Genomic DNA, 24,984 nt, shown 5'->3' with positions numbered 1-24,984 from the left:
TTTTTTGTGCTCTATGCTCTCTGTTTCATGCTGAGGCTGGATGTCACAAATAAATAGATATCATTTTGACATTTGATAAAACTAAAATTTAAAGGCGAAGAAGAGTTTTATTTGTGTGTTCAGTATGTAAATGTGAATGTTATAATATGTGGAAGTAGTTAATAACAACAATTTGGTTAAATAAAAATGGCCAGTATTAATTCAAAGAAAAACAGGGGGCCCATAGTAGACCCCGCTTTGTGCAGATGCTGCCATTCCATAAAGAAATGTCGCCTCCTCACCTCGGAGTACGAATTCATGGACTCCAAGGAGGTGTACTCTGACATGTTTATGGACGTTTTTGGTCTCCTCGTAAGTTATACTTTTAAATATTTAAAAAGTTAGCTAAGAGATGATGCAGTTAATGATTGTAGCGGGCTATACTGTTTTGGTTATGGGAGATATTTACCTTATACTAAGCAGTATCGGCTAGCCTTATTACGTACTAAGAACTTCGATACTGCAGTAACATGTACTGAATGACTGAAAAATGCTGTACCGGTAAAGCATTCTGTAATAGTGTTGGGTTATAAGGTAGGACGATTTGAAAAAGAGTTTGTAAGAGTAGCCTCATGTACTGAGCCATTACATTGTACCACTTCAAATGAGGCAAATCCGGCGAGGCGTTGTGAAGCTTGGCAGTACATTTGACGTTACTAGTATAAGTGTAACATTTGATAATATGGCAGTCAAATTAATATGACAAATATTAATATACTAGTATCGTAAAGTAATATAAAACATATGAAAAAGTATTGTTTGTAGGTGATTAAACAAATATATTTTTAAATCATATAGGTATATACAGTGTGTCCCTGGATAAAGTGTACAAAGAAAATGGGTGAATCTACACCATTTTGGAAATTTCTTAGTAATTAATATCAAATTTTTAAAACTCACATTTATCATTTATCTCACAATTGCACTTTATTAATAAAAACCAAAAAAAGAGCAACTGTTGAGTTTCTTGCCAACTTCTTTGTTGTGCCTTCTGAGTCTTTTTTTAGTCTCTAAAAACAAGAGTCTGAGAAATAAATATATTTAGTTACATTGACTCTGTATTACAGCTATCACATCTAGATGGTGACAATACTGACTGCTGTATATGCGCTACATGTGTGAGTCGTCTAAGAGAAGCCAGTGCCTTTAGGAAACAGGTTCTGCAGTCTGAGCAGATGTTTTTGGAGGCACGCCACGGTAAGGATCGACTGGTGGTAGCAGCAAATCTGATAAAGTGTGCTGTAGGCTTATATAAGTATAGTTTTTTCAGTGTTTATATCACATTACCCTACTTAGTTACCTTTTGATCACAATAAGGGTCCGTACTGGAAACCAGCGAGCAAGTATTTCCTTTAAACAGTAACACAGAGCTGAGTAGGTCACCCTTATACTGCATGTGCCCAATTCTACTTTAATTAGTACTAAGCGTCGTCATCATCACATCAACCCATTGAAGGCCCACTATACGACACAGGTCACCTCCAACAGTGAGAATGGTTCAGGCAGTAGTCCACTCTGGCCCAGTGTGGATTGGAGGAGTTTACACACCATTGAGAAAATTACGGAGAACTCTTGTTTCCTAATGATGTTTTTGATGTTTTTCATCACCGTTGCGAGTGAATAATCAAAATATTCTAATTATAATTATAACTTATAAAAGTTACAAGTAGGATTCAAACTCTCCCCTCCCCGAAAGTAAAGGCGAAGTCCTAACCACGGGGCTATCTCTTTTTTTCTCTTTTTTTCATTCTTTTTTTTTTCTTTTTTTTTTTTGGCCCATAGATCGCACTTATCAATCGTCTCAAGTGTTTGCCCATCCGACTTCGCAGGAATTTACATTTACATTCTGTTCTCTACTGTGTATTGTTTCATCCTTCCACTCCACTTCTCCGCACGGAAGCTGATCCTAAAGGTGCCTTCTCATATTCAGGCTGTTGAGCTTTTGAATGCCTTGCCTTTGGCTATTAGAGAGGCAAAATCTGTCCAAATTTTTAAAAAACTTCTGAAAGATCACTTTTTGTCTCAATCAACAGATGATCCGGGATAGGTCACTGCTCCCTTCTTCTCTTTTTTTCATTTTTTATTATTTATTGTTGAGGATACTTGTTTATTTTATTTATTTTGAGTCATAATTAATATATTATATATTTTTTAAGTAAATATCATTTTAAATTTATTTAATTACCTTTACAAATATTGTTTTTTATATATTCTATGTATATATTTAAGTAATGAAATATTTATTTTATTGGTATATGTATATATGCACCACCTCATTATTTTCTGTACCTGTTTTTTATCTTCATAATGGGTTGCCTGGAAGAAATCGCTACGAAGCGATAAGACCGCAAAATTGTATACGTTGTTTTGTTATACTTTTTTTTTTTTTTTTTCTATGTACCTTTTGTGGTGTGCAATAAAAGTATATTCATTCATTCATTACATCAGTAGGTGGTGAAATGATGGGGTAAAATAATTGTAAATACTTTTCAGTATTAGTATCAAACAATTATTTAATTAATTTTTTAATTCCAGAAAGCAATAAGAATGTTAAGCTAGAAGTTAAAGATGAGGAAGCTTGCGATTCTGATTGCAATGACAATGTTGATGATTCGCTTGGTCATCAAGAGGGTGAGTTGACTATATTATCCATATCCCTACTAATATTATAAATGTGAATGTAAGTTCGTTTGTTACGCTTTCACGCAAAAACTACTAAACGGATCATCACGAAACTTTGTAAACATATTCCTGAAGGTATTAGAAGTAATATAGGATGCTTTTTATCCCGAAGTAAAGCTCAGTTCTTCTGGGAGAGGGGACGAATGTGTTTGACGATTTTACTCCATAACGCCGTCAAGTGATAACCGATTTAAATAATTACTTTTGTACTTTAGAGGTTCTAATATATTAATTTCGAATGTGATTGGAGATAGAGCACAGAACTCCTCAGCGGACGGCAGCAAACCTTAATACTTAATCCTTAGGCTTAGCGATACTGAATAATTTTTTTTTAGAACTACAACTAAATTGAATGCCACATCAAAAAACGGGGGGATTACCGGGGGGGGGGGGGGGGGTATATATGTTTTAAAATATGGATCGTAACGAACCTTTTATTATTATATATAACATTACTAGCTTCTGCCCGCGACTTCGTCTGCTTGGAGTTCAGAAGTTACATTTATATTTATAATATTAGTCATCACGATATCTCTGGAACCATAAGGCGTCGAGACTTGAAATTTGGTAGGAATATTCCTTTCGCCGAGTGAAGGTCAGCTAAGAACGGATTTTACGAAATTCTCACTATCACTATCACCGTGATAGTGATAGTGAGAATATCACTATCAACACAATTACAATCACGATCACGATCATAATCAATCCCAATCACAATCACAGTCACTATATGATGCGGCTTTTTTTTTTAATAAATAGAGTGATCGAAGAGACAGGTTTATATTTATGCCACGCGAAGCGGGCGGATAACAGCTAGTAAACATATAAAATTATTTTAAACCCATACTCACTCCTAATCGGTTTCTATGCACATTGGATCCCCACCAGACCGGACCGGAGAAAACTCAGAAAATATAAATTCCCGAATGACCCATCCCGGGGCTTTTATTTTCGACGACTCGTGTCCGTCCCGAATCGACACGTTGTAAGGTCCCACCCAATTATTAATTGTAAAGTCAACATCTCCTGAGGATGCTCCGGTTTCGGAGCGCAACGTGCGTAGAGGGTACATTGCCGAGGATCTATTTGTTGTGGAGTAATGAAGATTTAAAATGACATTGTGAGATGGCGATAACAAAAAAAAAAAACACCCGGCTAAGTTTGTTGTGGGCTTCTTCTTAGACCGGGACGCGTTTGGAACCCTCGTAGCTTTAGTTTTAAGTTTACGAATGTGGTTATCGCCATCATCTCACTACCGTGTAATTCTTATGTACGCATCAAAAGTGCCACCTGTGGGCCTACTTGAATAAAGATATTTTTGACTTTGACTTTGATTGAAAAAACAGCATACACATTCTCCTGCTTTTCGCGGAGTATAGCAAATTAAGCTTATCTTTCTATCCACTATTTCATATGTATAAGAAAAAGGTTTAATGGTTTTGTGGGGTACTCCATCTACATACAGTGTTTGCAGATTCAATAATGGATACACAAATCGACAAAACTGAGATCACAGATCTGAGCAACGCGGACCAGAAGTCTTACAAAAGAACACGGAACAGTCAAAAGACTAATGTCAAAGAGCGTCTGAGAACTGGCAAAATACAAAGGCTGCATAGGAAACTGGATAAATTATTAGAGCCAGGTAAGTTTTCTACCTCATCAGAAATGAGGAGATCCGTAGAAGAACTAGAGTTACCGACATAGCTCAGCGAGTTGCGAAGCTGAAGTGGCAATGGGCGGGGCACATAGCTCGGAGAACCGATGGACGTTGTTGGGGTCTTAAGGTGCTGGAATGGCGACCCCGCACCGGTAAACGCAGCGTAGGTCGGCCCCAAACGAGGTGGACAGATGACATCAGGCGAGTAGCTGGGAGCCGTTGGAGGCAAGCGGCCCAGGACCGTGCATTGTGGAACTCCCTACAAAAGACCTATGTCCAGCAGTGGACGTCAATTGGTTGAGATGATGATGATGATGAAGTTTTCTACTCGGTTTTGTCTTTGAGCCTTCACTGGGACTGCTTCGACTCCATCTTGTTGTGTGAATCTAAGCGGCCTTAGAAATTTCGTGTACACGTCAATTTGTCGCCGCGATCGAGACTGGGCACTCGAATTTTAACAAAACATTCGTAACGGTTAATGACTTTCGTAATTTTTAAACTACATAGCCTCTTAGCCTCTAAAACAGCTATTGTTAGACGGCCGACTGGCGCAGTGGGCAGCGACCCTGCTTTCTGAGTCCAAGGCCGTGGGTTCGATTCCCACAACTGGAAAATGTTTGTGTGATGAGCATTAAGTGTTTTTCAGTGTCTGGGTGTTTATATGTATTTTCTAAGTATTTATGTATATATAATTCATAAAAATATTCATCAGTCATCTTAGTACCCATAACACAAGCTACGCTTACTTTGGGGCTAGGTGGCGATGTGTGTATTGTCGTAGTATATTTATTTATTTATTTATTGTACGTTGTTGTAAAAAATACAAACGTTTGACTATCTAGTATACTATATAGTGGGAAGGCCAGTGGGAGGCTTCGTTTGGCGACGAGTGTCTTTTCAAGTGTCTTGCTAATAAGACTTCTATGGGTGGGACGTATTAATAACAACGTGTAAATCAAAATAATACTTCACGGGCTTTACAGGTACATTATGTACTGTATCCGAGAATTATCTGCGAAACCGGAACGCTAATAGTTTTTGAGTAATCCACTGCCATAGATTTTACTTAAAGAAATCCGACACAGCCCTAACATCACATGCGAAATTAAAAACAAGTGACTCCTGTCACTTTATTAGGTACTCGTCGCGGGGCGTAGGTACTATGCGCGTGTCGGTCTTTTATCTTCAATAGGGTTGTCATAAGTAAACACTTGTAGTACTGTACAACAAGTGTTTACTTATGAAAAATAAATATGATTCTTTTGATTTAATATTTTTAGAAGGTATGAAATATACACCCGTGGGCATAGACATCTGTATTCTGTATATATGTTATTACTACGTAATATAAAATTAGAACTCTTAAATTTCTTACTAATTTTGAAATCATTGAAGATATTGCTGGGAATGAGAAAGTTGCTAAAAATCTCAATCAAAAGCTAAATTGTTAAAGCTAAAAAAAAAAAAAAAAAGAAATTGTAACATATTTTATTATATTATTTGTCAACTAAACCCTTTCATAATAAGATTTTACTTGACTGAGCAAACAAACTTCAAGATTTTTTTTCTTGAAATTTTATATTTGCTTACAAAATTGCTTTAAGATCAAAAATTTTGGTTTAAGAACTATATACTTTTTTGTTGCTGCAACAAATGCGCTTTGAGTTCTTTCTTTAAATAGCGGAACAGTTTTGTCTATGTCTATGTCACAACTTTTCAGAACTACCCGCAGAGAAACCACAAGCGAAAAAGCAAGCAGAATCCATGGACCAAAACCGCATGGCCCTTAGCAATACCGTCACTATAGTAAACTACTCATACGTCTGTCCTTTCCTCAACCGAATCAGTTTCTACTACTGCTACTATTGCAGGGACCAATTCACAAATCCCACTGAACTTAGAGAACACACCCTAACGCACGCGCCGGCTGACCTATTCGAGGGTTCCATAGAGAACAAGAAAATACCGAAAATCGATATCACCAGAATCGATTGCAGACTGTGCCCGGAGAAGATTCACGATCTCGACACGTTCAAGAGCCATATAACAGCGCAGCACGGAAAGTTTCTACACCCATTAACCAACGAATTCTTGAAATTCAAGTTGACCTTGAACAATTTGACATGCACCGAATGCAATGCAGTGTTCCCTTATTTCGACTCGTTAAAGAAGCACATGGTGGACCACTTCGGCACGTTCACGTGCGACGTATGCGGCGCTTGCTTCCTGGAACATCAGTCATTGCGCACGCACATAAAGAGCCACAGCAAAATCGACGCTAACTTCCCCTGCGAGATATGCGGGAAGAATCTGAAGTCGAAATACAGTATGGGATTGCACGTTGCAACTGTGCATGAGAAAATACCGACTATAAACTGCTATAAATGCGACGCCGCGTTCCTTTCTTACGCACTACGGAATCGGCACTTGATTGAGGTGCACGGGGACAAGAGAACGTTTCCTTGCAAGTTGTGCGATAAGGTTTACAATCGTCGGAAAACGTTAATCGAGCACCACAGACGAAATCATCTCAAAATCTTCAACCATCAATGCGATCTGTGTGACCAGAGGTTCTACCTGCCTTCCAGGTTGAAAGAACACATGGCAACTCACACTGGTGAAAGGAACTTCCGTTGCGAGTTCTGCGACAAGAGTTATCCTCGACTCCAGTCTTTGCAGGAGCATGTGAGGTCTCACAATAACGGAAGGAGGTATAAATGTGATATATGCAGTTCTGGTTTCACGCAGAGCAGCAGTCTGAAGAGTCATATGAAAAGTCACCATAATGTATTCGATATGGATGCGAGTTTTAATAATTAACACAGTTTTTGTTTATACAAGATGGGAAAGATTGCAGGTGTCACTTTGCGGAATCCCATGATGTACAATGAAACTGATATACAAAGAACATACGCACACTCGACGAAAATTACTATGAACAGTGGGGAATCGTACTACTTATTTATTTTGAGTTTAATAAATAAATATAACAAAAAAAAATCCAGCGTTTAATGAACTCAAAAACCATAACAGACTTTTAAATTGCCGCGTAAACGGTCTCATCAAACCACGTGACGTCATCTGTGTGTAAATAAAGCGATCGAGTGAACAGATTGCGTTTTAAAATGTTCTTAATAATGGAAATGGATCAAAAATCATATCGGTGGTGCTTAATACCGCATTTTACAAAAACTAATGTTATTACTACAAATAAAATGTTAATTATTGCTCCACGAAATAAGAAAATGAACTAGCCAATATGAAATAGCGAAGGCATGTTTGCATTTTCTCCAATTTACTTTTGTCAAAAAAAAAAACCTTATTTTATTTAGATAAAACGCTGACAAACACTTCTTGTTATGCAGGAATAACTAATTATTTAAACTTAGGTACTATATGTACCTATTTTATCCTTTCCACTTTTATTCAAATAAAAAGAAAGTAATCGTGGAACGAACGCTGACAAACATTTCTTGATAATGCAGGAATAATTAATTATTTTAACGTAGGTACGGGATGAACCTATTTTAATTTATAATAGTAAAAGTATTCATAATGTAAAATATAAACAATTGTACGTAAAATTGTAAAATTAAAAATTAAATTATTAGTAAAATACTTTATGTTTTATTATTTTTTTTCTGTTTATATATAGCTAAAATCCTAATAACTTGATCGACATGGATGGGTCTTTTGTGGTGTTTTTCACACTTATCGGTCTTTTGCAGTTCTGTAATGATTACAAAACTGCAAGTCACTGCAAGACACAGCAGCGAATCAGATAACAGAACTGCAAGTCAAATTCATCTACTTCTTTCATCACTACAGGGCACGGCAAGGTGATTACATATCTCGCGACGGATTTGCGACAGGCGTAAATCTGGCAATCACTGCTGTCAAACGTCACTTTTGTTTATTTATTGTATGCAAAAGTGACGTTTGACAGCAGTGATTGCAAGATATACGCCTGTCGCAAACCTGTCGCGAGATACGTAATCACCCTGCGGGTCTTCTCCCGCCATGAGAAGGGGATAAGGTACACCACGCTGGCCCACATACCTTTGAGAACATTATGTAGAACTCTCAGGCATGCAGGTTTCCTCACGATGTTTTCGTTCACCGTCGAAGCAAGAGTTATATTTTTAATTACTTAAAACGCGTATAACTTAGAGGTGCTTGCTGGAACCCGAAAGTGAACTCGAATCCTACCCGCTTCACCGCTTCAGTTAAGTTAAATAAGTCATCATCATCTTTTAAATTATTAACCTACAATTACTAAAGTAATAAATAAATAATAAATAAAATAAATATACTACTACAATACACACATCGCCACCTAGCCCCAAAGTAAGCATAGCTTGTGTTATGGGTACTAAGATGACTGATGAATAAAAATATATGAATAATATACATAAATACTTAGAATATACATATAAACACCCAGACACTGAAAAACATTCATGCTCATCACACAAACATTTTCCAGTTGTGGGAATCGAACCCACGGCCTTGGACTCAGAAAGCAGGGTCGCTGCAAACTGCGCCAATCGGCCGTCAAATAAAAGAAAAGTCTGGAATTAAAAAAACACACACAATAAGTTCTACTCGAGTTGCTTCGTATTCATCTCGGCGACTAGCTTTAACCGTAGATTACAATAATCGATTTAAGTAATTAAAGTAGTAAAATAAGCGGTTAACATTTATGGTAAAATTAGATATTATTTAAATCCACTGAATGTAAATTAAAAGAACTATTATTTAGTAATACGATTAGATTATTTAAGAATTACCATTAAGTAAAGAATCTCCAATGGCGTGGCGGTCGTGTACTTTCACACTCGATAGCTCACAAAGAGTTCTCGACCGAGAATTTGACATAAATGGTCCACTCTGGCCTAATGTCAGTCATCCCCTAGACCTATACGAGCGGGAGTCCCTCAGGGCTCCGCGCTCTCCCCACTTCTGTACGCGCTCTTCACGAGCGACATTCCGCGCGACCTACCGGCGACGGTCAAACTGGCCCAATTCACCGACGATACCGCTCTCTTTGCGACCGATCCCAAAAAGAGCAACATAGCAAGTCGACTCCAAAAGGCGCTCCACCTGCTGGGCAAGTGGTTCCGCCTCTGGAGGATCGAAGTTAACCCCGAGAAGAGCGCAGCGGTGCTCTTCACGGGCAAACCGAGAGGCCGCTTCACGGTAAACCCCGCAGAGGTCACCCTCTACGGGCGTCCCATACCCTGGCAAGACAAGGCCAAATACCTGGGAGTAACGTTCGATCATAGAATGAGCTTCACCGCACACATTCGCAAGGCCCGCAACAAGGCTGCGTATGTGATGGGTCGCCTCTATCCGATGATTTGCCGCAAAAGCAAATTATCCCTCCGTCACAAGGTCACCTTGTATAAAACGTGCATACGTCCCATTATGACATACGCCAGCGTCGTATTCGCCCATCGCCCTCACAGCTCCTACAGGAGCTTTCAAGTCCTGCAGAACAAGTTTATGCGTATGACCACGGACAGTCCGTGGTTCATGCGCAACGTAGATCTCCACCGAGACCTCGATCTTCCCACCATACATGCCCAGTACATGAAATCATTATCAAAGACCTACTTTGAAAATGCAGTCCGACACCCCAACCCCCGTCCACTTATACCCCCGTCCCCGACGTCGAGCCAAAGCGGCGACGTCCGAAGCATGTCCTTGACGACCCCGACGATAAAATAACTACCGACAACGTGTCCCAACAACACACACACACGCAACATACACAGCGTCTTCGCCAGCGAAGACGAGGGCCCCGATTTCTGACGTCGTCCGGACTTGGATCCTTACCACGGTCACGGGGGTGATCGGACTAAACAATGATTAGTTCAAAAGTCCACCAACAGTCAGATTAACGTCGAACCGAGCCGAGGTCCGAGTGCTCGCAGGAGGCCCCCTCGGGTCGACGTCTCTCACTCTCCCCCCGATGTCGTCGAGCCCTGGGGCTCTTCTCATGGCGAGCTTTCGCGCTCACCCCACTCCCCCAGTGACGCCGTAGCAACCCCTCAGGTGGTTATCGGCAAGTGTCCTTCCAAAAAAGCAAAAAAAAAGCATGTCAGTCAGTCGACCCGGCGCATTGAGACTAGAAACAATACCAGCTACCACTATTACAAATTTTATTTAAATCCGTTCAGTAGTTTTCACGTGATGCGCCAACAGACAGACAGACGGGACAAAAATCAAATAAAAATCTGATTTGGAACCCAGTATCGATTATAAAGCATACCCCGATCAAAATTTTCAAAATATATTAAATGTACAGAAATCTTCCAGTTACAGTTTTGTTATAAGTATAGAAAGATGTGGTCTATCGGCCGCGAGTACGTCTTCTCGCGCATCTTGCACTTTTACTTTGTTTCAAGGGTATGCGTCCCATTTTGACGGCCGATTGGCGCAGTGGGCAGCGACCCTGCTTTCTGAGTTCAAGGCCGTGGGTTCGATTCCCACATCTAGACAATGTTTGGGTGATGAACATGAATGTTTTTCAGTGCCTGGGTGTTTATCTATATGTAATAAGTATTTATGTGGGTATATTATTCATCTTAGTACGCATAACACAAGCTACTTTGGGACTTGATGGCGATGCGTGTATATTTATATTTTTATTTATTTTACAGCAGGCAGCAGAAGCCTGTTTTAAAATGGGATGGAGAGTCAGTTTTGTGCACATCGCAATTCACATGCCGACGCGTACCCTTTAAATATAGATTCAACCAAGACTTCTAGAACTTAGTAATTTTTTAAGATTTACCAACTATAGTCGTTTGCTATTTTGTAATGTATACAGAGTTTGAAGTGAAGGATTAAAAAAACGTGAAATTGTAAAAAAAGGGACCGGCTGCAAATATTGGTACTCACATGTAGATTAATCATCTTCATTCTTCATTAAGCTTCTTTATTATCAGCATCAATACAAACATATGGAGGTCTACTCCTGCACACTACAATGGTACTTGTAGCGAATACCATTCCTGCTTCTTTAACAGTTGACTTGCTGTTCAGTAATAATTACAGAACTGCAAGTCGGATTACAGAGTTGCAAGTCAAATTACAGACTCGCAAGTTACCTTAAATTATTACAGAAAGTGTAGAAAAATTCACATACATTTAATATAAGGGTTTTTAGGCGCGGGTAGCTACTCTCACACACCTTATACTTGGAGTTCCGATCGAACGTGTGCGTTGGGGTGTGGTTGAAACAAAACTGATTCATCATTTACAGCTGGCTCTATCATAACTCGATGGAATCGATGAATATAAACAAATTAGGTCATTTGTAAATATTAAGCAACTCGTCTTTTGCAGGATTGCAATGTATAAAAACTACAATTCAAGTATGAAAGTACGTTAGATTGTAAAAAAAACCGACACTAGACATGTGGTTGTATCATACAATTCATCAATTAGTTTTATTATAGCATCATCATCAATACAAATGATGGGCTCTACTGCTGGACGTACGCATCTAGTAGTGATTACTAGTCCTGTTTCTTTAACAGTTGACTTGCAGTTCAGTAATAATTACAGAACTGCAAGTCGGATTACAGAGTTGCAAGTTACCTTAAATTATTAAAGAAAAGTCTAGAAAAAATCACACACATTTATTATATTAAAATTAGCTATATTCGGGATGCTGCGTTTTCATATGGCCCTTCAGACTGCAGTTTTGTATGAAGGCCTGCCCGCAGATGTGGCAGCGGTACCGTCGGTCGTTGGTGTGTATCCGGAGGTGATCTTTTAGTGTCTTCAGGCGCGGGTAGGTCTTCTCGCACACCTTGCACTTGTAGTTCCGCTCGCCGGTGTGCGTCGGCATGTGATTGGTGAGCGCGAACCGGGTGAAGAACTTCTGGCCGCAACACTGGCATTCGTATCTGAAAAGTTAATATCATAGTATGCGAGAAGAATCAACCTGGATGTTGAACGGAAAAATGCAATTTAGCGTAACGCGATTGATACTAATTTACTGAATTATTATTTAAAACATATGATAGGTCACTGTTATGAAACATAAACTAATATGTGTTTAAACGGCACGGTGTGTACATAAATCGCGACAGGCTTGCGTCAGGTGTAAATATTGCAACTTTAGTATTTTTTTGTATGCAAAAGTGACGTACGGGTGTAGAGTGTACCCCGCCATCGACAATCATTGGAGGGGTATCACTGACTTATATTACTAAAAAAAAAAACTGACAGATCCCCGTCCAGTGACAGGTCCTGTCAGTTTGTGTTTAAACTGATTAACGCCATCCCTCTACGATGTTCTCCCAGCCCGAATTCCTCGTCCTCGAAATGTTCAATGTCTGTCAATGTCTGATTTTAGTCCATATTGTAGATTTTTATAGAAATGTATTAAGTGTAATAATATGAAGTTATAACTATATATGTAAATACCATATACTTAGTTACTAGTTATCCAGCCAGTTGGCCAGCTTTCGATGTTTCTCGCACACCTTTTCGCACAGGTCGCCCGCCACCAGGTACTGAAGCTTCTGCGGGTACTTCCTAACTCCCTAAACGCCTCACCTGTATCCCTTTGAGTGCTCCTTCGGCCAATGGATATCAAACTTGCGTTAAGTCTCGCACAGATTACAAGAGACCCACATGGGTGTCTCCACCAGGTACTTCAGCTTCTGCGGGTACGTTCTAACTCCTCAAACGCCTCACCTGTAATCCTTCAAGTGCTCCTTCAGATAACGGATGACCAGCTTGCGTTGAGTCTCGCACATCTCGCACAGGTCGCCACCAGACACTCAAGCTTCTGCGGATACGTCCTAACTCCTTAAATTTCTCACCTATAATCCTGTAACTGCTCCTTCCGCTAATGGATGGTAAGCTTACGATGAGTCTTTTCGCACAGACTGCACGAGAACCACATGGGTGCCTCCACCAGGTACTTCAGCTTCTGCGGTTACGTCCTAACTCCTTGAACGCCTCATCTGTATCCCTTTGAGTGCTCCTTCAGCCAACGGATGTCAAATTTACGTTGAGTCTCGCACAGATTACATGAGACCAACATGGGTGTCACCACCAGCTACTTCAGCTTCTGCGGGTACTTCCTAACTCCTCGAACGCCTCACCTGTAATCCTTCAAATGCTCCTTCCGTCGGTGGATGGTGAGCTTTCGTCGCGTCTCGCACACCTTCTCGCACAGATTGCACGGGAACGACATGGGCGCCTCCCCGTGCACCTCGACCAGGTGTTTGAGCTTCTGCGGGTACGTCATCAGCCGCACGTCGCACTTCGGGCAGTACACCCGGCCTGCGCATTCGGAGAGTTCCAAACCCATGGATATTTTATAAACATAGGGTATGCCGATGATATAAAATGAAGAAAATCACCAGAGTTATAAAAAACTTAAGGATAGGCATTGTAAGAGTTATAAAAAGGCTACCCTCAAGTATTTATAATGGAGATTTTCTTCATCTTATATCATCTGCATACCCTCTATGCACGCCACTGTTTATAAATTAAAAATGCATATGAAAATTTTGGGGACCGACAAGATGTAATAAAAGCAATGTCATCTCTTGTTTTAAATGTGTCTCATTGTAATATGGACCTTTGAAAAATTAGATCGAAACTCCAATGTTTCTTACTAGATGGCGCTACAGTCGCTATAATACTGATGTAAAAGGCATATACTAATTTCGGCATCGACGGTAAAAGAGCCGTAGCTTTATTGGCAAAAGCGCTCAGGCCGCGATTGCCAAGGAGTCGCTGGTTCAAATCCTGTCGGTTCCGAATATTTTTATATGTGCTAGCCTCATAATCTCATTTTTCACAAAAAAAAAAGTACCTTAAACTTTTCACCACATGCGGGCGCTGGAGCGAGCCATCTATTTTTTTTTTATTTATTATAAATAATTGATTTTTAAAAATATCGAATATGTTTAAACATATGTTTTTTCTTAATATATATATATGATAATAGATATATATAATACTAGCTGTTGCCCGCGACTTCGTCTGCGTTTGATTTTGTTTTTTGATGTGGCATAAAATTTAGTTGTAGATCTAAAAAAACAGTATCGCTAAGCCTTAATTAAATGAGGGGTTTACTGCTGTCCGCTGAGGAGTTCTGTCCTCTATCTCCAACCACAATTTGGGCAAAATTAAACACATATTATAACCTCTATATTACAAAAATAATTATTTAAATCGTTTATGATTTGTCGGAGTTATGGTGTAAAATCGTCAAACACTCATCCCCTCTCCCAAAGGAACCGAGCTTAATGTCGGGATAAAAAGTATCCTATATTACTTCTAACACTTCCAAGAATATGTGTACAAAGTTTCATGAGGATCGGTTTAGTAGTTTTTGCGTGAAAGCGTAACAAACTAACTTACATTGACATTTATAATATTAGTAAGAAAAATACAATAATTTTTAGTTTCGAAAAGTCCTTCAGTTTCATATAGTGGGAGTGGAGCAAATGAACGAAATATTATAATATTTATGATTATGAAATGTAGAAAGGAAGTAAATATTTATTTATTCTTTAAAATAATTGTTTTATAAATATAAACTATTTAAAACTAAATGAAATCTAAAACGTCCTCGAAACCACCGCAGCGAGGCACAGTTCCCAAGATGCTGGCAGCATTGCCCCTTTGGATGGCCAAACTAATTCGTTGGCCAACTGCCCGCTCTAGGATCACCGGTAGACTCGATAACCCTTTTCGATAATTCTTTGAAAAGGGCTCTTGCCTCCGGACCCCACGGTCCCAAAGTCTCTACTCCAAAATGCACAAAAATGAAGCTGCTATCAGGTTTTCATATTTACGCCTCTTGGCCTGCTCGGCCTTGGTAGTAGCCGCACCAACCATTGACGAGGTGGCCTGGATGTGTAAGCGAAACCAAATATTTAAACACACAGCTACACAGTTGACGGCCGATTGGCGCAGTTCGCAGCGGCCCTGCTTTCTGAGCCCAAGGCCGTGGGTTCGTTTCCCACTAATGGAAAATGTTTGTGTGATGAGCATGAATGTTTTTCAGTGTCTGGGTGTTTATATGTATTTCCTAAGTATTTATGTATACAATTCATAAAAATATTCATCAGCCATCTTAGTACCCATAACACAAGCTACGCTTACTTTGGGGCTAGATGGCGATGTGTGTATTGTCGTAAATTTATTTATTTACAGCATTGAAAGATACCAAATGTGAACTCACCTCTCTTTTTATGGACTCTGTCAACGTGCAATTCTTTGTTGTATTGAGCCTTGAACACCTTCCCGCACACCTCACAAGGAAAGTCACCTTTCTCGTGTCTCTGTTGATGCATAAAAAACCTGCTGCGGTCCAGGAACCCTAGCCCGCACGTTTCACAAACAAAGTTACTATAATGCTCGTTCATATGTTTGTTAAGTGCGTGGAAATAAGCGAACACTAGATCACACATCGTGCACTGGAAGTAGTCTTTCGTTAAACGGAACGGCAGTATCAAATCTCTGTTGTTGAAATAGTATTTCTTCTTGTGCACACTGGTGATATGCTTCTTGAAGTCTTCCAGATTGTTTATTGTGCTGGCACAGAGTCTGCAGTCTATCCGTGTCAGGTCAAGTTTCAACATGTTCTTATGGTCGGTCACTTTGAACTTCTTCGGGTGGTGGGCCTTCAATGTGTGGTCCCTCAACAGTTGAGGGTCCGAGAAGTTCTCCCCGCAGTAGAAGCATAGGAGGTGGTTGTGACGGCACTTGAAGGGGCATACGTAGGAGAACTCAACTATGGTGAGTATGTTTGTCTCTGTTATGTAAGTCGGGTCTCTCTCTCGCATACGTTGCTGCAGCTTCGACATCGGGATCTCTGGGCAAGTGAAAAATAAATAAATACTAGCCGTTGCCCGCGACTGCGTTTGTTTTTTGATGTGGCATTAAATTTAGTTGTAGTCCTAAAAAAAAATTTATCGCTAAGCCTTAAATGAGGGGTTTGCTGCAGTACGCTGACGAGTTTCGTCCTCTATCTCCGACCACAGTTTGGGCAAAATTAAACAAATATACCTCTATAGTACAAAAATAATTATTTAAATCGGTTATAATTTGTCGTAGTTATGGTGTTAAATCGTCAAACACTTTCATACCCACTCCCAAAGGAACCGAGACTAATGTCGGGATGAAAAGTATCCTATATTACTTCTAACACTTCCAAGAATATGTGTACAAAGTTTCATGAGGATCGGTTAAGTAGTTTTTGAGTGAAAGCATAACAAACAAACATACATTGACATTTATAATATTAGTAAGTAAAGTATACGGATAGGGATACTACGACACGAAAGTAAGCAAAAAATTCAAAATTCATTTATTTCAAGTAGACCTAGTTTATAAGCACTTTTAAAAAGTCAATTCAGTCTGTATGTAGTGACTCTAACACCGGTTCGGAAGGCAGATTCCACTGAGAAGAGCCGGCAAGTAACTCAGCCGATTTCTCTTTTCCAACATCATTTTAAAGTTTAACAATCTTTAGAATTTTTCTGTTTCGTGTGAGATGAGAGCGGAATGGCCTGCTTCCAAGCAGCCTTGTCGTTAAGCGTAGTTTGTTTGTGGGTACTAAGATAGTTGATGAATATTTTTATGAATACAATACGGCCGATTGGCGCAGTTTTCAGCCACCCTGCTTTCTGAGCCCAAGGCCGTGGGTTCAATTCCCACAACTGGAAAATGTGTGTGTGATGAGCATGAATGTTTTTCAGTGTCTAGGTGTTTATATGTTTATTCTAAGTATTTATTTATAAAAATATTCGTCAGTCATTTCAGTACCCATAACAAAAGCTACGCTTACTTTGGGACTAGATGGCGATGTGTGTATTGTCGTAGTATATTTATAATTATTTATATGAGTACTCATAATATACAGATAAACACCCAGACACTGAAAAAACATTCACGTTCATCACACAAACATTTTCCAGTTGTGGGAATCGAACCCACGGCCTTGGGTTCAAAAACAGGGACACAGCACACTGCGCCAACCGGCTCTCAAAAATGACTATACAACGTGTAAATGAAAACCGAAATAATACTGCAGAGGATTTAGAGGTAAATTTTTTACTGTCTCCGAGACTTATCTCAGAAACCGAAACGCGAATAGTTTATGAGTAAACCATTGCCATCGTTTTTACTGAAATAAATCAGATACAGCCCTAACATTGCATGCAAAATTAAAATCATATGACTCCTGACACTTTATTAGGAACGCGTCGCGTAGCGTAGGTACTATGCGCGTGTCGGTCTTTTATCTTCAATAGGGTTGTCGTAAGTAAACACTTAGAATGCTTTGAATTAGTTTGTATGGTAAAATAACTATGCTTCTTTTGATTTATTATTTTTATCTAGTGACTCCTGTCAACGTACGTACGCACTATGCGCGTGTCAGTCTTTGATCTTCAATAGGGTTGTCATAAGTAAACACTTAGAATGCTTTGAATTAGTTTGTATGGAAAAATCACTATGCTTCTTTTGATTTATTATTTTTATCTAGTGACTCCTGTCAACGTACGTACGCACTATGCGCGTGTCAGTCTTTGATCTTCAATAGGGTTGTCATAAGTAAACACTTAGAATGCTTTGAATTAGTTTGTATGGAAAAATCACTATGCTTCTTTTGATTTATTATTTTTATCTAGTGACTCCTGTCAACGTACGTACGCACTATGCGCGTGTCAGTCTTTGATCTTCAATAGGGTTGTCATAAGTAAACACTTAGAATGCTTTGAATTAGTTTGTATGGAAAAATCACTATGCTTCTTTTGATTTATTATTTTTATCTAGTGACTCCTGTCAACGTACGTACGTACTATGCGCGTGTCAGTCATTGAACTTCAATAGGGTTGTCATAAGTAAACACTTAGAATGCTTTGAATTAGTTTGTATGGAAAAATCACTATGCTTCTTTTGATTTATTATTTTTATCTAGTGACTCCTGTCAACGTACGTACGTACTATGCGCGTGTCAGTCATTGAACTTCAATAGGGTTGTCATAAGTAAACACTTAGAATGCTTTGAATTAGTTTGTATGTTAAAATAAATATGCTTCTTTTGATTTAAAGAATGACATTAATATTGATAAAGAAACAAACACATAAATGTACTAGCTGTTGCCCGCGACTTCGTCTGCGTTTGATTTTTTTTTTAAAGTATTCAGTATCGCTAAGCCTTAAATGAGTATAGTTGTATATACATATAACATGTGACTGTAAATTAATTATAGACAAATAATTTGCAATAAAATAAAATTGTGACTTTACTTAAAGATCTAAGCTATCCTATCTCTTAAGTTGGACCAGACTGCTCGCGGTGTGCCAATTTAATTTAAAATCGGTTCAGTAGTTTAGGAGTCCATCGCGGACAAACATCGTGACAGGAGATTTATATATATTAAGATAGGACAGAGTGAGATAGAAAACATTATACATTTTTTACCTATTCCATCTCATTCTCTCGCCGGCTGAATCCTACACATTTTTGTATTTGTGTCTCTTATCGTTTTTTTCCGTTGCATCCGGTGTAAAATCACAACGATACTTCCCCGGACGAGCTCTGTCACATAAAGCGCCATTTACGACTATGACGATCAAACTACCGACAATGTGTCCCAATAGCACACAAACACACAACCACAACAGCGTCTTCACCGGCGAAGACGATGGCCCCGATTTCTGACGTCATCCGGACGTGGATCCTTACCACGTACGGGGGCGTTCGGACTAAACAATGATTAGTCCAAAAGTCCACCAACACTCAGATTAACGTCGAACCGAGTCGAGGTCCGAGCCCTCGCAGGAGGCACCCTCGGGTCGACGTCTCCCACCCTCCCCCCCGATGTCGTCGAGCACTGGGGCTCTTCTCATGGCGAGCTCTCGCGCTCTCCCCACTCCCCCGGTGACGCCGTAGCAACCCCTCAGGTGGTTATCGGCAAGTGTCCTTCCGAAATAAAGCTCCAACTACTCAACTTACTTGGTTTCTCAATGAGTGTCCGCGGTGGGAGGGCGTTGTCTGGCCGGAGCCTCTTGGGCCGCTCCGTTAGGAGAACCTGTAGCGGGATGTCATCGTTCGAGTCGTACGCAGCCACTGCGGGCTTCGTTTCACCTGATCGAGGCAACTGTTTGAATATCGTGCCCACAGTTTTCTTCATTAGAATTATGTGTCGGGGATAAAAAATTAAAACCTACGCTAAAAAAGTGCTAGACTGTGAGATGGTGATAACAAAAAAAAACTTGGCGGAAAAGACCAGGCCAGTGGCGTGCATAGAGGGTATGCGCAGGGTATGCAGATGATATAAAATGAAGAAATTCTCCAGTACGAGTTATAAATACTTAAGGATAGGCAATTTAAGAGATATAAAAAGCCTACCCTCAAGTATTTATAACTTTTACTGAAGGTTTTTCTTCATCTTATATCATCTGCATACCCTCTATGCACGCCACTGACCAGGGCGCGTTTGGAACCCTCCAAAATTTAGTTTTAAGTTAACGAACACAGTTATCACCATCACTAACATTAGTGTAACATGTTAAATGTATGAACGCTTCATAAGTGCCTGTAATCTTATATCTTCAAACGAGCAATTCTTGTATATACATATATATATAACGTAATTGGAATCCCGGAGTCGGCTCCAACGATTTTCATAAAATTTAGTATACAGGGAACCCCCTGCAACGGATAAATCGATCTAGCTAGGATAAATTTTTAGAAAATGTCATTTTATTTGTGTTTTCCGGTAACAAACGATTTGATGCAGACGAAGTTGCACGGATCAGCTAGTAAGGTTTACATGAATAAAACATTTTTGAAATTTATGAATTAACACTCAATTTTTGACTTCTTTGGTTTGAAAACTTTAGATTTACACCATGTTTACTCACAGTTTGTATGATTGACATCTTCGAGTGTGTCCCTGATTGGTGAGGCTTCGGGCAGGTCATCAGGGTGACCGTCATCGTGTGCACCCCCGTGCTCATCCTCAAGCACGTCTTCCAATACATCCTGCGGCTCCACTTTAACCTCCACCTCTATTCTATTATCCGTTGCCAACTGTTCATCAGTCTCTGTTGACATTGAAAGAAATTTGATATCTATATAAGTCAAAGTCAAAGTAAAAAATATCTTTATTCAAGTATAGGCCATAAGTGGCACTTATGATGCGTACATAAGAATTACACGGTAGTGAGATGATGGTGATAACCACATTCGTAAACTTAAAACTAAAGCTACGAGGGTTCCAAACGCTTTTTTTTTTTTTGTTATCACATCTCACAATGTCATTTTAAATTATTAGAAGAGCAACCTGGTTAGAGCAATAATTTACACCCAAGCTTTTTTATCGATTACGTAGTCATTCGTACTATAATAGGACTTTTCTATAAGCTTACGTTTAATACAAACTTTGAACTTTTTAAGAGACATCTCCAAGATGTCAATTGGTAGTTTGTAAAGAACTTGTAAAGAACTCTTTTCTCGAGTTCATACTCGTATATGGAACCTTTTCTGAAAGTCACCAATCTTTTTTAAATGTTACTTATCACAATAAAAAACATTCATATATCGAACTTTTTCTGAAAGTCACCAATGTTTTTTTCGATATATGAACTCGAGAAAAGAGTTCTTTACATACTCGTATATACTTATAAAAGAAAGTTGTGTTAGTTGCACCATTTATAACTCAAGAACGGGTGGACCAATTTTTATGATATTTGATTTTTTGGATTTCTCTTAGACCGGAATAGGATACTAAGTATTAAAATATAACATTCATAAAAACATAAAAAAAAATATCCGCTGTACGAAGTTCGCCGGGACAGCTAGTAATATTTAAAACGTAGACAGTCATAAATACTTATTAATTAAACATTTAAAAACTAGAAAATAGAATATAGTAAGGATGTGTGTGTGTGTGTGTGTGTGCATCGTATAATCCTTCCAAGCACTTTATCAGCAATAGAATTATACAAATGTGGAATGCCTTGCCTAAAGATGTAGTGACTGCAGAATCACTGAATCAGTTTAAGAATAGACTGGATAAACATCAAAAAGACAAGAGCACAAGAAATGATATAGACGCATCAGCGAAAGCTGCTTAGTCTATTATATAATAATAATAATGTATATATGTGTAAATGAAAACCTATATAATACTTCACAGGTTTTATAGGTACATTATGTACTGTCTCTGAGACTTATCTGTGAAACCGAAAACCTAACAGTTTTTGATTAAACACTGCCATAGTTTTTACTTTAAGAAATCAGGTAGGTACTATGCGCGTGTCGGTATTTATCTTCAATAGGGTTGTCATACGTAAACATTTAGAATGTTTTGAACAGAAAAATAAATATGCTTCTTTTTTATTTAATCAAATTAAATATTTTTACAGGCTGTGGAACTTGCTAGGTTTCTGGAATGAGCTTGGCTGGCTGGACTGACCTTGTGGTGACCGAAACCAGTGCCAGTACGTACAATGGAATGGTACCAATGGCCCAGTGCGGAGACAAGCCCAGGAGAAGAAAAGAAGATCCCATCTTAGTGATATTTAATGTACTTATTTAACTCTGACTTATGGAGGTCAACCACAGCAATAATATATAACAATAATAAATATACTACGACAATACACACATAGCCCCAGAGTAAGCGTAGCTTGTGTTATGGGTACTAAGATACCTGATGAATATTTTTATGAATTATATACATAAATACTTAGAAAATATATATAAACACCCAGACACTGAAAAACATTCATACAGTTCTTCACACAAACATTTTTCAGTAGTGGGAATCGAACCCACGACCTTGGGCTCAGAAAGCAGGTTCGCTGCAAACTGCGCCAATCAGCCGTCAGATATATCTTTGAACCAGTCCACAATGTGAGCGGACAATCCAACATGGAACAATTTTTTTTAACATACCTAGGTCGGTGAGACCATTAGTAAAAGAAGAGAAGGTAGTAACTAGACCAACAAACCTTTATGATCATTTTCATACATCTTCACCTGCAAGAAGGCTGCCTCACATTTCAACACCTGCATCTTGAATGCCAGAGCCTCGCGTAAACGTTGCACACAGGTCGCACATACTAGCTTTTCTGATAACTTTCCATCTAGGTGGGATAACTGGAAATACAAATCTTTAGAAACAAATATAATTGATTTGAAATAACTGCCTCTTACTAGAGCTCTGATAGCTCTTACGGTAAGACTTCCAGAGTGACCAACTTTTTTGAGTTTAAATTAATAATAGCATTCGCTTAAACGGTGAAGCAAAGCAAAATGTCACAACATTTACCTTGGGGGCTCCAGGTAAGCATAGCTTGTGTAATGGGCACTAAGACAGCTCATGAATATGTTATGAATATAATACACATAAACACCCAGACACTGGAAAACAATCACGTTCAATACACAAACATTTTCCAGTAGTGGGACCAACACAGCCTTAAACTCAGAAAGCAGGGTCGCTGCCAACTGCTCCAATCAGCTGCCAATGAAGCAGTATGGGCTGCAGCATCTTGGGCTACTGATACCATCACCAACCAGTCCGCCCAACATGGTGATTGTTGGCAACCCCTCCCATTTAGAGAGGCTTTTAGTACGGCAGGATGTTTTATGGGGAATAGGTTGCAAAGGACCTTACAGAGGACTGATCACCCGTCAGGTGTCCCGATTACATATATATGTGGAATGTTATTAATAAAATTGTTAAGTATTGGGTTTTTTTTGAACAAGAAATTCTCAGTCGTCATCATCATCATATAAAGCCATTACCTGCCCCCTACAGGCCACGGGTCTGCTCCCACAATGAAAAGGGGTTTAGGCACTGGACCAGAACATTATAGAGAACTCTCAGGTATGCAGGTTTCCTCACGACGTTTTCCTTCACCGTTGAAGCAAGTGATATTTTAATTGCTTAAAACGCACATAAATTAGAAAAGTTAGAGGTGTTGCGATTCGGACTTGCCTGCCCGAGAGTGGATTCGTAATACTAGCCACTGGCCTATCACCGCAGCATAAAAAATTTACGTGGTTTCAACCATACGTCGTATATACATTGAAGCTTCATCAGAACATTCAATCAACCTCTGCACAGCGTCTTCGCCAGCGAAGACGAGGTCCCAGATCTAATGTCATCCGGAAGAGGGCTCGCACCACATTCTCGGAAGCGTGCGGACTAATCACCGTCCGTAACCCTTTCACTCCATTCGTCGCCTGAGCCGAGGTTCGGCCTCACATGAGGCGCCCTCAGGCCGACGATCCCTTCGCTTCTTCGAGCCCTAGGGTTCAAACTCTTCCTGGCAGAGCCCCATTCCAAGGCTCGCCAATAAGGCCGCGTTACGCTGTTAGAATCATTTGGGTTAATCAGCTACACACAATCCGAAAAAAAAAAACTTATCTCCAAACAGAATTTGCGATCATTCTCCAGCTCACGCTATCAAATGCAGTTTTTACGAAGACATACAGTTGGTAACTCAGTTGAAGAGCTACTGAATGTAGCACCTGTTCTCAATAAACCTTGTTTGTAACTTGAATGTGTGAACTTGAAACTTACAAGAAGACCGTAACAGTCCATCATCATGTCCGAATAGATTTCTTTCTGGCCCAAACTATCGTATTCAACATTTAATAAACGGCATTTTTTTATCGTACCGCAACATCGGCACACACCTGGATCGAAGATAGGACCTTTTCCTTTTTTAACGCTCATTTTTATTCATTCGTAATGTGTCGTGTACATTTATTGTAATTTTCGATACAACTTTTAGTTTACAAGAATTAAAAACATGAACACAGACGTATGAAAATATATTTTGAGTTTTTGACACTGAGGTCGGAAACGTTCGTAATTGTCTGTGGAGGTAGTTGTTTTTGTACTCTGCTCTGCTAATAAAGCCTAATCCTCATAGGCAGCAAAGTTCATATCCATGGCAATCGCAATTAGTTGTAGCTACTCGATAGTAGATGGCGCTGATAATGTTATCCCGTTCAGTTACCTTTTACGGCTAAATGATTGCCCTGACCCCCCGTTTGTGGCTTTCGAGTTACAAGTATGGTAGTGAACATATCCAACTTTTTCTTATTTTTTTTATTACGCTACAAGTTATCCCTTGACTGCAATCTCGCATTATAAGATGGTAGCGGGCTAACCTGTTAACGAGTATGGTAGTCATACCCCTAATCGGCTTCTACGCAACATCGCACCGGAACACTAGATTACTTAGCGGTACGTGTTTTTCAGTAGGGTGTTAACTAACCACGGCCAAAGCCTCCCACTAGACGAGACCAGAGAAAATTCAGAAGTTATAAATTCCCAAATTGCACTTACAAAGAAATGAACCCGAGACCTCCTGCTTAAATTCACAGCGCTTACCATTGCGTCAGCGAGGTCGTCAATCTACCTTTCAACTTCAGTCAATGTCGATTCTCGTCGTTAGAACTAAGTTAAGAACATTAAAATAACTATTTAAAGCTCAAATAAAGTGCGAAAAAGAAAATTGTACAATTATTTTTAGTTATGTTGTTTATTTCATAGCGGGTTACAATTATAATACATTTAAATAAG

General features: G+C 39.3%; 2 protein-coding genes across 3 annotated transcripts; one reads left to right on the top strand and one right to left on the bottom strand.

The window, feature by feature from the left end:
- The first annotated feature begins 41 nt into the window (after window positions 1-41).
- LOC120635342 (zinc finger protein 845-like) lies at window positions 42-7,906 on the top strand. Of its 2 annotated transcripts, none has more exons than XM_039906321.1 (5): window positions 42-351; window positions 1,107-1,236; window positions 2,575-2,670; window positions 4,196-4,366; window positions 6,102-7,906. In XM_039906321.1, exons 1-5 carry the CDS (start codon window positions 187-189, stop codon window positions 7,199-7,201), a joined length of 1,662 nt encoding a protein of 553 aa, XP_039762255.1. In that variant the 5' UTR covers window positions 42-186; the 3' UTR covers window positions 7,202-7,906. The 2 variants fall into 2 exon arrangements, with proteins under 2 accessions (XP_039762255.1, XP_039762254.1); XM_039906320.1 differs by having other exon boundaries at window positions 4,187-4,366.
- Window positions 7,907-12,015: 4,109 nt separating this feature from the next.
- On the bottom strand, window positions 12,016-24,259 carry LOC120635384 (zinc finger protein 260-like). Its single transcript, XM_039906390.1, has 7 exons — window positions 23,974-24,259; window positions 22,394-22,541; window positions 20,300-20,482; window positions 19,389-19,520; window positions 15,606-16,238; window positions 13,510-13,690; window positions 12,016-12,300 (listed from the first exon to the last, which is right to left on the bottom strand). The coding sequence occupies exons 1-7, from the start codon at window positions 24,127-24,129 to the stop codon at window positions 12,045-12,047; spliced, it is 1,689 nt and encodes a 562-aa protein (XP_039762324.1). The 5' UTR covers window positions 24,130-24,259; the 3' UTR covers window positions 12,016-12,044.
- Window positions 24,260-24,984: the final 725 nt, after the last annotated feature.

Source organism: Pararge aegeria, chromosome 26, assembly GCF_905163445.1.
Source record: "Pararge aegeria chromosome 26, ilParAegt1.1, whole genome shotgun sequence".
NCBI lineage: Eukaryota > Metazoa > Arthropoda > Insecta > Lepidoptera > Nymphalidae > Pararge > Pararge aegeria.
The sequence above is the reverse complement of the archived record's forward strand: the minus strand, read 5'-3'. Positions and strand labels throughout refer to the sequence as shown.

What these genes read in the sequence shown, in the direction of transcription:
- LOC120635342 (XM_039906320.1), top strand. Translation starts at nt 187, where the DNA reads ATGGCCAGTATTAATTCAAAGAAAAACAGGGGGCCCATAGTAGACCCC. An exon ending in TGGACGTTTTTGGTCTCCTC is followed by an intron (nt 352 to 1,106) that starts GTAAGTTATACT and finishes TCTGTATTACAG; the next exon opens with CTATCACATCTAGATGGTGA. An exon ending in TTCGCTTGGTCATCAAGAGG is followed by an intron (nt 2,671 to 4,186) that starts GTGAGTTGACTA and finishes ATCTACATACAG; the next exon opens with TGTTTGCAGATTCAATAATG.
- LOC120635384 (XM_039906390.1), bottom strand. Translation starts at nt 24,129, where the DNA reads ATGAGCGTTAAAAAAGGAAAAGGTCCTATCTTCGATCCAGGTGTGTGC. An exon ending in TGGACTGTTACGGTCTTCTT is followed by an intron (nt 22,542 to 23,973) that starts GTAAGTTTCAAG and finishes TTGTATTTCCAG; the next exon opens with TTATCCCACCTAGATGGAAA. An exon ending in CAGAGTCCATAAAAAGAGAG is followed by an intron (nt 13,691 to 15,605) that starts GTGAGTTCACAT and finishes CCGAATGCGCAG; the next exon opens with GCCGGGTGTACTGCCCGAAG.